Raw genomic sequence first — 14,900 nt, forward strand, 5'->3', positions numbered from 1 at the left:
GTGGTTTCCTGAATCGGTTTCCAGTAAACTAGTTTTAGAAAGGCCTCTATGGTATGCCTTTCCTTCCCTCTTTTTTATCTATAGGGGAAGGCGGGGTAAGTTGTGACAGTTTTTGCTTTTTGGATGTTAGAATTGATATGATTAATAGTCTTGTCGAAATAAGTACCTTGCCTTGAAATCTAATTCTTCTGAAATATTTTCCACCTATATATAACTTTCTATCCCCACACTGAAAGTCATCGTGACCTTTGAAAAAAACGATGTCAAATGGCTCAACTTGCCCCTTATATGGGGTAAGTTTGAGCCACCTTCTGGGGTAAGTTGAGCCACAAAAACTATGTACAAAATGTATGAGGGGAGAACCAGCATGTCAATTTTTTGTTTAAAGTCTTTTCATTGCTAATTCTCTATAAATACTAACATCCTTTAAAAGGAAAAGAGCAGTCAAGTAAATATGCTCCTTTCAGCCAGCATTTCAATCGATTTTTATGGTTTGTTTGTTTTTTAAGATACATTACCATAGGAATTACCATGGCTCAACTTGCCCCATGCTGTTTGGCTCAACTTACCCCAGTACGAACTTAGTGCGATAATTTTGGCGGGGGGAACACTCGCTTGGGTTTGGTCGCTTCACTCCCTCGCAATAATTGGTCCATTTTTCTGCATTTCAAAATGTCAGCAAGTCTGCCCAATTTTGTGTGTTGTAACCCACGTCCGCATATGTGGATGTCATGTGACTTATCTAGCCAATCAGACGCATGTACCCTCGAGATACCGTGCAGACGGCACTTCGACAGATATATAAGGCCTGCTTTTACAAACTTTGCTAATTCTCCTGAGGATGACAAGAACACACTTGTCGAAACATTGAGATTGGGCAGTCCTTTTCAGGACCGACATTTGCCCAAGAAAGATACATGGTGTACCGTGAAACCTACTATACTATTCTTCTTCGCCATGGAAACCTTCAGTTATATCACAAGTCTGCCGTGTTTTTCAATAAATTTTAATTCTTTATTGTTTTTTCTTTCTCTTTTCCTAGGTGTTCCTCTCTCCACACAATGGGGTCAACAGGGTTACTTCTACCCCATCCAGATAGCTCAGTACGGTCTCAGTCATTACAGTAAAAATTTAACAGAGCCCCCTCCTAGGGTCACGACCTACAAGAATGGCGAGGGTCACGACCTCTCCACCTGGTCAAACCCCGACCCAAACAGCGAACTTAAGACAGTAAAGAGTAAGGAGTTGGATTCCAACGTTCTGGAGTTTAAAACAACAGGTTCGTGTTTTTTTTTTACTTTTATTCATGAATGATTAGTAAGTAGATAAATAAACAGAATACACATAGGGTGAATGAATAAATGAACAAATAAATAAATAGTAAATTAGGAAATGAATAGAGATCAATTTATGAATAAGTAAATAAATTAGTAGTTGAATAAGTAAATGAAAAATAGCTTGTGATATATTACATATTTCTTGGTGATGACGATGATGATGATGATGATGATGATGAGGGTGGTGTTGAGGTGATGGTGGTGATGGTGATGATGATGACGATGATGGTGGTGGTGGTGATGAGGGTGATGATGATGATGATGACGATGATGATGATGATGATGACGATGATGATGATGATGATGATGATGATGATGGTGATGACGATGCTGATGATGATGATGATGATGATGATGGTGGTGGTGGTGGTGATGGTGATGATGATGAAGGCAATGATGATGATGATTGCGATGATGATGATGATGAAAAGCATTTGCATAACACATATGATACAACATCCCTCTGTGTTTCCAAAGGGCTTAGTTCCCCGGATTTAACCGCAAAGTCTTATACAGCATACCAGTATTTCAAGAGATAAGTTCCCGCCAGGTACCCAATTACCATTACATCACCTGGATCGAGTGCAGCACAAGATGGATGAATGGATAGATGGATGCGAATAAACTGAAACTAGAAAATGCTCATAACTATTATTAATATCATTATCATCGTAAATCATTTTGATAAATCTGTAAATTGAATAATGAATATAATGCTCGGATTTTTTTTTACAGAGGAACTACTTGGTAAATTTTAGGGGAATATTTGAATACATGGTAGGAATATTTTGTGAAGGGGTAGCTCTCAAAATAGATTCAACATATTTGGGTCTATACTGTAATTTAAGTGTCTCCATGGTCACAAGGCTCATTTACACTAGTACCCTTTTCATAAACCTATCCTCCAATTAGCCGCCTAAGAGTAATGCGGATAATTCAATAAAAATTGCGTTCATAAACTCCGAAAATAAGCCGCATTATTTTTACGAGCGCCCGTCCTGAAAAAGGCGGATAATCGCCATGACAACTGGACACGCCCCCTCCGATGCGGTTGTGTTGGAAAAGGGTGACCTTGTGACCGCACCATGGCAATTATCCGCATTATTTGGAAATGCGTTCATAAACTCAAAATCTTATCCCGATGCCGCTATTATGCGGATAATAGCAGCATCAGAGTAATGCGGATAACTCTTGTCCTCCTCCAATTTTACGACCAAATTATGCAGCTATTAGCCGCCTAATTCATTTTAATTGGGTTTATGAAAGGGGTATTGGAGGCAAGGCAGTAGGGAGTGCAATGGGAGATAAGATAGGTCATGCTACGAACACGAATTCCTTTACGAACAGTTTTTATACAAGGAAATAAATGGTGTAAAATCATGTGTACTCTTTGTAAAGGTATCTGTGACCATAGCATTACATTAAAATGTATTCCATCTCATTTCACTAAAAATGTGAATTTTCTTCTTTTTTTTTCCAGGTGATATAAGTCCGTCTTCCAGTAGTGCTTGGTCCCATTCAATAGAAACCAAGTCAGACTTTGTCATTGCATTTGATCTGAAGTTACTTGGCAACGCATCCATAACCATCGTCGCCGAGTGCGAAGAACAAGGCCGCATCGTCAGCCTCATCTACACCACAGACGATGACGGCTTCGTGATCGGGAACAAAAAGGTGACGTACGGTCTCGGACCAGTGGCCCAGTGGCGCAAGATCACGAGATCCTTGCAAGTGGACTACAGGAAAGCAATGGCGTCGTTAAGTACTAAAAAATATAGATCAACTCGCAGGTATATCCTTCAGAGGTTGATAAGGATAGAGCTCAGAGGGCACGGTTTCATTGACAATATCGAGATTGGAACCTCGCTTCATATGTATCATTTTTACGATGCTGCTGATTGGTTGGTTAACCACCAGGACGAGAGGGGCGGATGGCCGATAATGGTGGAAAGGATGTTGGACGATAAGATGTCATTATCACCTGGCTGGTACTCATCCATGGCACAGGGACAAGCAATGTCGGTCCTGGTCAGAGCATACTTGAAATCAAGGAGGAGGAAATATATCAAGTCGGCGCTTCACGCGGCCCGCCTTTTTCAAATACCGTCCGCCCAAGGAGGTGTTCTTGCCAAATTCATGGACAAGTATACGTGGTACGAGGAGTACCCGACCTCGCCGGGGTCGTTCGTATTGAACGGTTTTATTTACAGCATGATCGGTTTGTATGACACGCTCAGCGTCGCGGACATGGAGGAGGGCCGGGAGAGCCGGCGATTGTACGACGATGGGATGGTCTCGCTGAAAGCCATGCTGCCGCTGTTCGACGTCGGCTCGGGGACGATATATGACCTGCGACATCTGGCGCTCGGGAAAGCGCCGAATATCGCGAGATGGGATTATCATGCGACGCACATCAGTCAGCTTCAGCTGCTAGCTTCAATAGACCCAGATCCTATCTTCAAAGAAACAGTAGCTCGGTGGATTGGGTACACCAAGGGTAAAAGAGCAAGACATAACTGATAGCCCTTTTTATAAAATGGAGTTCTTAAACTTTAGGTGTCTTTATGCTTCCATTTTGAGGACAACATCGGCATTTTCAAATACTGTTTCACAATGCCGATCGCAAACGTGGTTCTGGGAGTACGGTTTATGCTTCCCCAGAAACCCAGATTCTGGAGAAACAATGTTTTGAAACACACCTTCAGTAAGTTAACGATCAGCATTCTGAAGCGTCCTTTAAATGAAAATTAGCATGAAGGCAACTATATTGTGGACTAATCATTTATGAAAACGCTGATTTTGACCTGAAAATTGGAAGCATAAACATGCCCCTTTATATATTTTCCAAAGAAAATTGTTATCTTCTGTTCTGTAAACAGAAATGGAATATCTAACTCCCTGCAGTACTGTTATGTATGTCCAAATTTGAGACAGAAAACACAAAATTTGAACAGTATTAATAGTAAACTTAATGTACTATGCTCTATGGTCACTAATGTGAACAGTGTTTCTTGTTTATTAATTTATTTTCAACCAAATTGTCAAATCTGATGACTAATTTGAATGACAGGCTGGTAAAGTTATTATATTGTCATTAATGTACAGAACTTTTACATTTTGAAAAATTTGTCTTTGCATTTCATTTTTAAACGTGTAAGATATTCTTATGGTTTTGGTTATGATTAATACTGCATTTTCATTTATGCACTTGTTGATAATTTACTATATACCATGCACAAAGATTAAATACAGGGAAAATGCTACCCTCTTATTTCATTATTTTTTTAAATAAAATTTTCTTTTCTGCCAGAATTGGTGACTTCGGTCACATTGAAATGAAATTCCCTGTTCATTGAATTTGAATGTGGAGCGTTGTGGCCCAGTGGATAAGTCTTCTGACTTTGAAACAGAGGGTCGTGGGTTCGAATCCCAGCCATGGCGTAATTTCTTTCAGCAAGAAATTTATCCACATCGTGCTGCACTCGACCCAGGTGAGGTGAATGGGTACCCGGCAGGATTGATTCCTTGAATGCATGAGCGCTGAAAGGCAGCTCGAGCTAAAGCCGGGGTAATAATGATAATAACAACGCGCCTCGGAATAGAATATTTCTAGATAGATGGCGCTATATAAATGCCTATTATTATTATTATTAATGTTTCTATTGTTGGAGAATTTCATTTACAAATATTTTATTGTCTCTTTTCCTGTTTCTCTTCAGCTTTTTTTGAAAACTTGTTTAGAAGTACTATGCAAATTTTGATGTTTCAAGAAGAAACTTGTTTCTTCTTAATTATCCTCTCTTTCTATTGTATCCAATATTCAATCCATGTGGATAAAATCAATATTCTATTCAAGAACTATACCCGCAATCTGTTTGTGTTCTGAAGCAGCACATTTTTGGATTGGCAAATACTGAATCAAAAGTTAAAAATTTGAAAAATCCAAGTGAATTTTGTGAATATCCTGGCTTATCAATGATCTGCTTTTTTCTATCCTTTTTGCAATGTACAATGTGACATATATCAACTTGAATCAAGTTATAGCGAAATAACATTAGAATTCAAATTAACAGCTGGATCGATTATGAGTATTAAGATAATGATGATGCCCCTTGCAATGCTGCTCTCAGGATATTTTTATTGATGCTTGTAATTTTTTTCTGAGCTCTACTTAATTATCATAGTTTTGGTGTATTTCAAGTATAGTTTTAAATGCCCAATTTCTTCCCTACAATCAATGATTACAACTATGTTCTGGTTCAATCATGCAATTTCTATTTGACAGTCAAAAGACGAATGTCTTACAAACTGCAGACATGCAATCCTCAAACTGGTGTTTTCTATCAGGATTCTGCAGAATACTGCAGAATCTTCATGGGTGCAAAAGTGATTTTCACTGACCATTGTTATAAGCTACTGAAATCCTTGCATATGATTAACTCAGAGAAAATTCGTCAGTGAAAATCAATCACTCGGATGCTTCATGAAACATACTCTAGGTTGCTAAAAACAATCTCTTGCACACAACAGAGAAAGATTTATGTGATATTACTTTAAAGGACAAGTCCACCCCAATAAAATATTGATTTAAATAAATAGAGAATAATCAAACAAGCATAACACTGAAAATTTTATCAAAAGTTATGACATTTTAAAGTTTTGGTTCATTTCACAAAACAGTTATATACACATCTCAGTCGGTATGCAAATGAGGAACTGATGACATCACTCACTCACTATTTCTTTTGTATTTTATTATATGAAATATTTCGATTTTCTCATCATTGTCATGTGAAGTGAAATGAAGTTTCATTCCTCCCTGAACATGTGGAACTCCATTATTTTAGCATTTTGTGCTTCAGGCAAGGAGGTTCTTATTATCAAATTTGTAAAAAAAAAATGAAATATTGTATAATTCAAACAATAAAAAACAAAAGAAATAGTGAGTGAATGACATCATCGACTCTCTCATTTGGATGTAACTGGCTTGTTCATATAACTATTTTGTTAAAAATAAGCGAAACTTTTAAATGTCATAACTTTCTTATTTTACATCCGATTTTGATGAAATTTTCGGCATTGTGCTTGTCTGATTTTTCTCTATTGATTCAAATTAACATTTTCCTGAGGTGGACTGGACCTTTAATAGTGGCCTGCTTCCATATTGGACGTGCATTGTTGTGAACCACTCCTTGTTGACCTTTACATCCTGGGTCAAAGTTCGCTGACCTTTGATTGGATAGTGAGTGGGCTTGAAATCAGGAAGATTCAATGGTTGAAAAAAAATCACTTTAACGCTATCCGTTGGTCATCACGTTTTGTATAGGAGTTTTCATTTGTCATTATAACATAAAAGAAATCACTTAAACTCATCTCAGGTGTCCGGCAGGTACTTACATTCGGGGCTCTGCAAGGCATTAAAAAAAAACAGGGCATGCAATTTAACTCCGATGAACTCATGATGAAAAGCTACAGTATGTCCTTTTTAATGCTTTTTTCAGAAATTTAACTTTGTAACAGTAAGAATAAATCAGAATACGTTACGATGCATTGATGGGCTAGCACCGTTTGTCATTATGTCCTTCCTTTATATTTTATGTACATATATAGGTTTTATTTCCTGTGTCCTCAAGACTGAAGTATTATTTGGTGCTTGTACTAAGTCCCCATTCACCTTGGTTTTATTATTATTTAGTAAAAAGTTTGATTTCTATACCATCTTGTACTGCCTATTAGAAGGCCGAAATCAGTACTGCCCATTGTTAAGTAGTATTTTTAATTTTTGGAATACATTTGGAATAAAGTTAAGAATAAACTGTATTTCATCTGAAATAATTGCTGATTCATGACAAAACTATCATGTATGATCTATACCTTCAATTTCTTGTTGTGTACTAGTATATGAGATGTTGTTTTTTAATCTCTCAGAGTTAACACATTGCAGCATTTCATGAATGGGTGTGTCCATGTTATATCATACTTTGTGATATGTCACTTTTTTTTACAAACCACTTATCTATTGACTGTGATCTTGTAAGGTACCTTGTAAAAAGTCGGAGCCAGGGCCCTGTCTTACAAAGAGTTGCGATTGATCCGGTCAATTACAATTATGGAAAGCCAGCAACGTCAACATCACCAATACATGTTTGTTCAAAATATTTTCTATAAATTAAATAAACTCATATATTTATTTTACTTGACAAATTCACTATGCTTCTCTTTGTTTTCAAAAGACATTGAGCTAATTTCCTAAAGGAAAAATTATGACATTTGTAGATTTCCATATACTTGAGATTGATCTGATCAGTTGTAACTGACAGACACAAAGCATGTTTATATAGTGGGATCCCTGCTAAATGCAGCAAAGACTTTTCTACAAAGTACCTAAATCTTGAAAGTCACCTTTTTTAAAAGGCAGCGCAGGGTCTTGTTTCATGTAAATTTGTTTTAAAGGTACCATTATAGTCAATCAAATTATTTTCATTTTTACAGTAGTTATGACAAAGTTTTCACAGTACAGTGCACTCAGCATAAATCGACTTTCTTGTAGTCAAATACTCACCTATTAACTTCAGCGTTATATCAGGGTCCTGTGACAAAAAGGTTAGTGATTAATCCCTAATTGAAATTGGCCTATCAAGATCATCGTTGCAGGGGCGATTTTCTCAGTATATTGACTAGGAACCAATCAGAATTGGTCTTTCAAATTGGAGATCAATCGCTAACCTTTGTGTTACGGTGCCCAGGATATGCAATATATGTGTGAATAACATCTCCTAAGTCGAACAGATTTTTGTAGTACCAAGAGGTTTTACTTTGGCAGAATCAACAATTGTTCAATATGCAGAGGTGTTGTGGCCAAGTGGATAAGTCTTCAGACTGTGAACCACAAGGTACGGGGTTCAAATCCCATTGCAAGGACTCATATCCTTTAGCAAAGGCGTTCATTTATATTTGCCACTCTCCACCCAGGTGTAGTAAATGGGTTCTTGTTAGGATGAAATTCCTCAAATTCTTGAGTGCCTATATAGCCAGGCTAAAGCCAAGGTAATTACATTTTCATGTTAAGCAGAGCCCACTGGGAGAATATTGTTTTAGCTGAAGTGGCTTCCTAGGGTAAATATGACATTATCACTATTGTTGTTATCACAATTATTATAATTATTGTTGTTGTTGTTGTTATGCTGTTAGACCTTGGATATAGCTTTGCAAAGTTCAACTTCATACTCCATAAAAAAAATCAATGTTTGTTTGCACATCCAAAGGACACTGCCATCATAAAAGTGTGTATGTTTTTGTTTGTAATAGCCACATAACTATTTTTTCCATCATGATTTGTTTATCAGTTCCGTTTGAATTTGCAGGTATGTTGTTTTTCTCCTTCCCTCATTTTCAGCTGGTGCTGGGTTTAACTGTTCCATTTCGATTCATCGGTACACAGTGTATTGGGAGTCATTGGGGCCAAGCAACAGCGATTTTGAGTGGGTGAAATTTGTTTGTGGGTGAGTGGGAGCTTGATAAAAACAGGAAATGTATCTCTGTGTGATTAATTAAGTCCGATGCACTCACTCACAGCACACAGCAAAGTTATGGGGCGAATGGTTCATTGCGTCCTTGAAATTCAGAAGAGTGTTAATGGATCTGTCAATTACAGGCCAAGTTCACCCATCAGTCGAATAAAATAGTGGAATTAACAGAACAACATTTAAGAGAACATTTTTGCATTTTTAAATGTGCCATGTTTGGACTGTATGTTAATTAGCAAGATAATAAAGCCACCAATCGCACTATTTATTCAGAGATTAGACTGAAAATTTTCCCCGTTCTATCACAATCATTAACAGTATTAACATGATCTAGCACACCAAAAGAGGAGTTTATCACAATATTTTTTGGGCAGATTTGCAAAAAGCTTGGAATTTTGAAAAACTTTGAATTTGTATCAAGTACATGAATATGTGCATCATAGAAAGTGAATGTTTTTGGAGTAAGAAATTGGCGAACATTCAATTACTGTAAGTTACATATTTCATTTAGTATGTTGCGATAAATATAAGGAAAAGTGAGGACTAATCTGCGTACAGCTCAGTTTATGCATAAAAACAGTTTCAGGGGACGGTATCAAAACTTGGCAAATGCTAACTTTCATCTTTCCCATTTAATTTAAAAAACACTACTGTCTTGTTAAATATTTTAATGTGAATTGGATTAAATGGATTTAATCAATTCAATAATCGTATAAGTTTCAAAAAAATCTTCAGGGCTTTATGATTATAGTAAATAAATAAATAATCTAGGATTTGTATAGCGCACATAGCCACCTTGTTAGGTGCTCAAGGCGCTTGTATATTACCTTGGCTAAGCTAGTCTACCTATTTTGGTGCTCACAGCTTTTAGAGGAATTATTTCCTGCCAGTGCCTATTTACCTCACCTGGGTTGAGTGCAGCACAATGTGAGTAAATATCTTGCTGAAGGACAACCTGCCATGGCTGGTAATCAAACCCACGTCCCTCAGATTGAAATACAAGAGTCTTGACTACTAGACCATGACGCCCCCACAAATGGCCAGGCCGTAATTGCTGTTCATTTGGTAAAGAATTATTTCATTGAGAATTATTAGAATTTAAGAATCATTTCACTTTATCGCTCGCTTTATGCATCGCTATTTTATTTGTATTTGTTTGTTCTAAAGCATGGTATAGTATCTATACTGGGATTGCTTTAAGTCTGTATATGTCTGGTTTAAACTGTATATGTATTTGGAAATTATTTGAATATTTTGGATTTGAATTGCTCTTGTTTGTTTTTGACTGGAATATTTTCAGAGCCAGCTCTGTACTGCCTGGGGATTGGAGGCATCTTGTAAGAAATGATAGAATAGGATTGTCATTCTGATGTAACATTTTATTTCTCCATTTAACCCCCCCCCCTTTCTTGCCCCTTTTCTCCCTCTTTCCCTTTCTTTCTCTTTCTCTTTTTTTTTCTTCATTGCTTCCCTCCCTCCCTTCTTTTCTCTTTCATTCTCTTTTTCTCCCCCTCTTTTTCCTCCTCTGTTTCTCACATTTTCTCTTCTCTCTCCCCCTCTCCGTCACCCTTCCCCTTCTCTCGCTGTCCATTTTTTCTTGTTCTCCCGCGTTTTCTCTTGTTCTCTTTGTTTCTCCTGATTATGGATTTAAAATACCTATGCATGTTGAAGTGGATATTAAGCCATTGTAATCAATAACTTGTTCAGTTATGAAAAAAAAACGTTGAATTTGGATGTGTAAAGTTCTGTGTGACCACTGTTGAAGGCTGGTAAAAATTAATCATGAAATGAAATGGACAAGATATTATTATGTAGTTCCTATTAATTAGGAGAGGTTATGATTAGATTGTCTTCATGGACGAGTGTAGATAGATGTGTTGTGGGTTCTTTTTTTATTGACCGCCCCCCCCCCCCCACAACCTCCCTTCTGAGTATTGTGAGTTGTTCCCCATGGATCAATTTTTGTTTTAAGAAAAGTTGGTTGTATTTACATTCTTTTTAGAGAAATTATAAATAGTCATATATGGTTCCACTAGTTTGCTGTCAATCCATACCGTGGCTTAAATGTTTATCGCTACTCAAAAGCTGTTATATTGATGAACAACAAACTATCTAAGTCTTCAAATGTAGATGAAATGCTTTCAGTAGAAATGTGCATGTCTTCCTGTCTATCTGTGTACATCAGATCTTTCTTTTCTTCTATATTTTTCATCATTTTTTATCCATTCTCAATCCATTCTCAATTGTTATTCTATTTAGCATTTCAGCAAAGATCAAGTAACAAAACAAATGCATGAGTATAAAGAGGGAAGGAACACTCTGCAAAAACTCTGGTGTTGATTTAACACCAGCCCGGAATCTATATATGTCCACACCAGCGATGTATTTAAACAACACCAGTTCAGAATCAAACCGATGCTGTTTTGATACTGATTGGTGTTGTATAAACACATATCTGGTATTTGACCAAAACAAAACTGGTGTTGTTTAACACTAATTCTCTGGTGTGGACATATATAGATTCCGGGCTGGTGTTAAATCAACACCAGGGTTTTTGCAGTGCATGTATGTCCACAGTACACTGTAAAAACTGTGGTGTTAAAACTAACACCAATTGGTGTTAATAGAGGACCACACCCAGAGGTGTTAAAATGACACCAGAGAGATTGAACATATCACCAAAAAGTGTAAATGTAACAACCAAATGTGTTGTAATAACACCTATAGGTGTAAAACTAACACCATCAATTTAACACCAGTGTAAGATAACTGGTATAGTCCTCTATGTACACTGGTTAACACCACAGTTTTTGCTGTGTACAAGTCCAGGGCCCTGTTGCATCCATTGGTTACTACCATGGTAACGGTGATCAACAGCCAATCAGAATCAAGGATTCCATGCAAGTTATCTTTGTATGACAAAGTTACCATAATGGTAGCTTTAATGCAACTGGGCCCTGATTGTCTGATAAAGGAAAACGTAAAACAGATTTATGTCGCCCTCGGCTTTCCTCCCCAGGCTTTCCTCCTGACCTGGACTTGTCGGGTGACATCCACAAGAATAAAAGCACCTACAGTTGAACTTCACATTAAACAATTATAATTTAGTGGGGGCTGTAGCTTGGGACATCTCTAGGATATCTTTATTCCAGGGCGTTGGCTTATCTTGCAAACATTGTTAAGATGGGGGGGGACGTTTTCACTGAGGTCAAAGTTCATTGCTATTATAAGCACCCACCTCTGCTAGCAAAAACAAAATTTAAGGATAACAAAAAAATCTCTTTGACGGATTATTACTTTTTCTGCTTAAAAACCTCTGTCTGGGGCTCTTTATCATGCGGACCCTGATTGCCCCCCCCCCCCCCCGCCTGCTATGCTAGAAGGTGCATTTCTATGTTGGAATTACGTGTAAAGGCGACTGCAAACCTTACAATCTGTCTCCGACCCAATTTTGGAATAACACATAATATAATTTAATGCTGATATTGAGACATGGAATACCTTACTGTGTAATGTTCTAAATCATCGCACGAATACCTATGTTCAAATCTGTGACTATGCTATCATCCTTATTAGAATAAAGCAAATTTAATATCTAGTCGTAATGACGTCATAGCGATCGTACGATTGGCTACGATTCGAAACTATATTGGCCTTTACCCCAAAATAAAGGCTTTCAATCTTTCAAAATGGTTATATTAGTATTCTTTCAATTAATTTCAACCTGTAATAAAATGATATGTTCCATTCGTTTTCTCAGAAAATTAGCGAAATGCGATTTGTTCCAAAATCGGATCGCGAGCAGTCGTAGGATGTGCGGTTGGGAGTTGTACTGTTTAAATTATGTTTCCCTATCCTAATCTTCCCAATATACTTTTCTCCTGGTGTCTTCTACTATTTTTCTTCTGTGTTGTATGTAGTATTCTTCCATATGTGTTCAATGTCTGTGTATAGGAAGAAAAAAGTATATGTATATTGATACAGTGGAAAGAAAAAGAGGCTGTATTTTTGTTATCTTATTGCCAAATAACCTTGGACAAACTGATATTTTTGTATAGAATATTGCCATTTGTATATAATGATTGCTTATTTTTCTTAGGTTCAAGCTGTTGGGTTTATTTATGTTTATCATGATGTGCACCTCATTTTTAAGGACCATGTTATTTTGGTGGGTATATTATTTGGTTTGATTAAGTGGGTCAATACATGATTTTTCTGGTATTTTTTGTCATTGTACTAAGTAAATTTTTACCATGGAAATACCTTGCTTCGTTGAGTAAATCTGAAATGTGGAGGATTGATTAAAAAAACATTGATATTTCATACTTTATATTGTTTTATGTGATTTATTGTGTTGTCTCATGAATGGGGAAAATTTAATGACACTTTGGTACATTATAGCGCCCATATTGGTTTGGACTGAAATGGTTTGAAGGGGTGAAATCATGCAAAAATTGTCCTCTGCTTGCAACATACATCTTCAGGGATGCAGTTAATGATGAGAAAGAGAGAGAGAGGGTAATGGATGAGGAAATGGAGGACTGGAAGGGGAAGCATGGGAGTCGGCGCAGAGGATTAATAATAATTGTGAAGCGCTTTGGACAGTCATAGATTGATAAAGCGCTATCTAAATGCCTATTATTACTATTATCTTTTTGGGGGTGAAAGAACAGATAGGAGGGGGAAGGAGAGGGTGAATAATTTGGAAGTATAAGGGGGATGAAGAGGATAAGAAGATGAAGGAGGGAGACGACAAGGAGGAGGAGGAGAAGAAGAGAAAAGAAGGAAGAGGGGCGGCAATGAGTAACTTCTGAGGCCATTTTTATAAAGAGTTATCCATTATGCAAATCTCTTTTAAGCATAGCTAAGCATCCAATCACAATCTAAAGGATACCATGGGGCAATTCCATAAAATATGTACGTCCGACTCCCTGTATGTGGGACCTTCATGAAATTTTCTGTCTCTGATTTCTTGTTCCTTTGACAGTATGTAATGTTCTGAAAAGACTTGTTTATGAAGTGAGGTAAGACTTGAGAAAAATGGGGTTGGAAGTACAAAAAGGTTGATAATTTTCTGAAAATGCCCAATGGTAGTTGTCATAATGGCAAATTTACCACAGTTGGAATTCTTCAGTTAATGAAGCTGGCCCTATTTTCAGATAAGTGAAAGAGTTGGGGGAGGAGAAAATAAATAGTGAAGAAGAAAAGTGTAAAAAGAAGGGCATTAAAAAAGAGATCGGTACCACTTATTGTGCTTGAGTTGAGAAAAAAAAATCACGTCACACCACCCCCCCCCCCCCCTTCATTATCCTGATGATGCTCCTGGGTAGGATAAACGTACCTGGGAAAGCAGTGAGAGAGTCACTCGTTTTGAGTTGAGAATCGCCCTCTAGCTGGCGCTCTTTGGGATTATATGAACGCGAACGAGCTACCACTTGCTTTCGCCAATTACCTTTAATCAGAACTTACAGATGATAAAGAAAAAAAGGGCACGAATAAATTAGAAGTAGAAAAAAATGAGAAAATAGAGAAGGAGGAGGAGGAGAAAAAGAAGAAGAAGAAGGAGAAGAAGAAGAATAAGAAGAAGAAGGGGAAGAAGAAGGAGGAGGAGGAGAAGGTAAAGAAGGGGAAGAAGGAAAAGGAGAAGAAGAATGATAAGAAGAAGAAAGAGGAGGAGGAGATAGAAGAAAGATGAAGGAGGAGGATCTCGAGGAGGAGAGGCTTGCTGATAATGCTTTATTGCGGGGATGGGTCTTGTGCTCTTATTTAGATGGTCTTAAAATAATCGCCGCAACAATACAAATATTCTGCTATCATAATAGGCCTAATGTGAGTGTATTTGTGCTTGATTTGATGATTGATATACTATTGTTATTTTCATCATCATCATTATATTATTATCATCATCATTACTACCATTAGGCCCTATTATTATTACTCTTATGTTATTATTTTAACAATAGTATTTCATTATAATAAGGGGAACAGTGGGTAGAAAAGAATTATTTCTAAATGAAATAGAATAATTCAAATTCAC

General features: G+C 37.1%; 1 protein-coding gene across 1 annotated transcript; it reads left to right on the forward strand.

Moving 5' to 3' along the window:
* Nucleotides 1-1,038: 1,038 nt before the first annotated feature.
* LOC121428108 (D-glucuronyl C5-epimerase-like) lies at nt 1,039-4,444 on the forward strand (the record flags this gene model as incomplete). Its single annotated transcript, XM_041624699.1, has 2 exons — nt 1,039-1,279; nt 2,818-4,444. Coding segments are annotated over 2 exons (1,281 nt in total), but the record flags the coding sequence as incomplete, so codon positions are not given.
* Nucleotides 4,445-14,900: the final 10,456 nt, after the last annotated feature.

Source organism: Lytechinus variegatus, chromosome 14 (genome assembly GCF_018143015.1).
Source record: "Lytechinus variegatus isolate NC3 chromosome 14, Lvar_3.0, whole genome shotgun sequence".
NCBI classification, from domain to species: Eukaryota; Metazoa; Echinodermata; class Echinoidea; order Temnopleuroida; family Toxopneustidae; genus Lytechinus; species Lytechinus variegatus.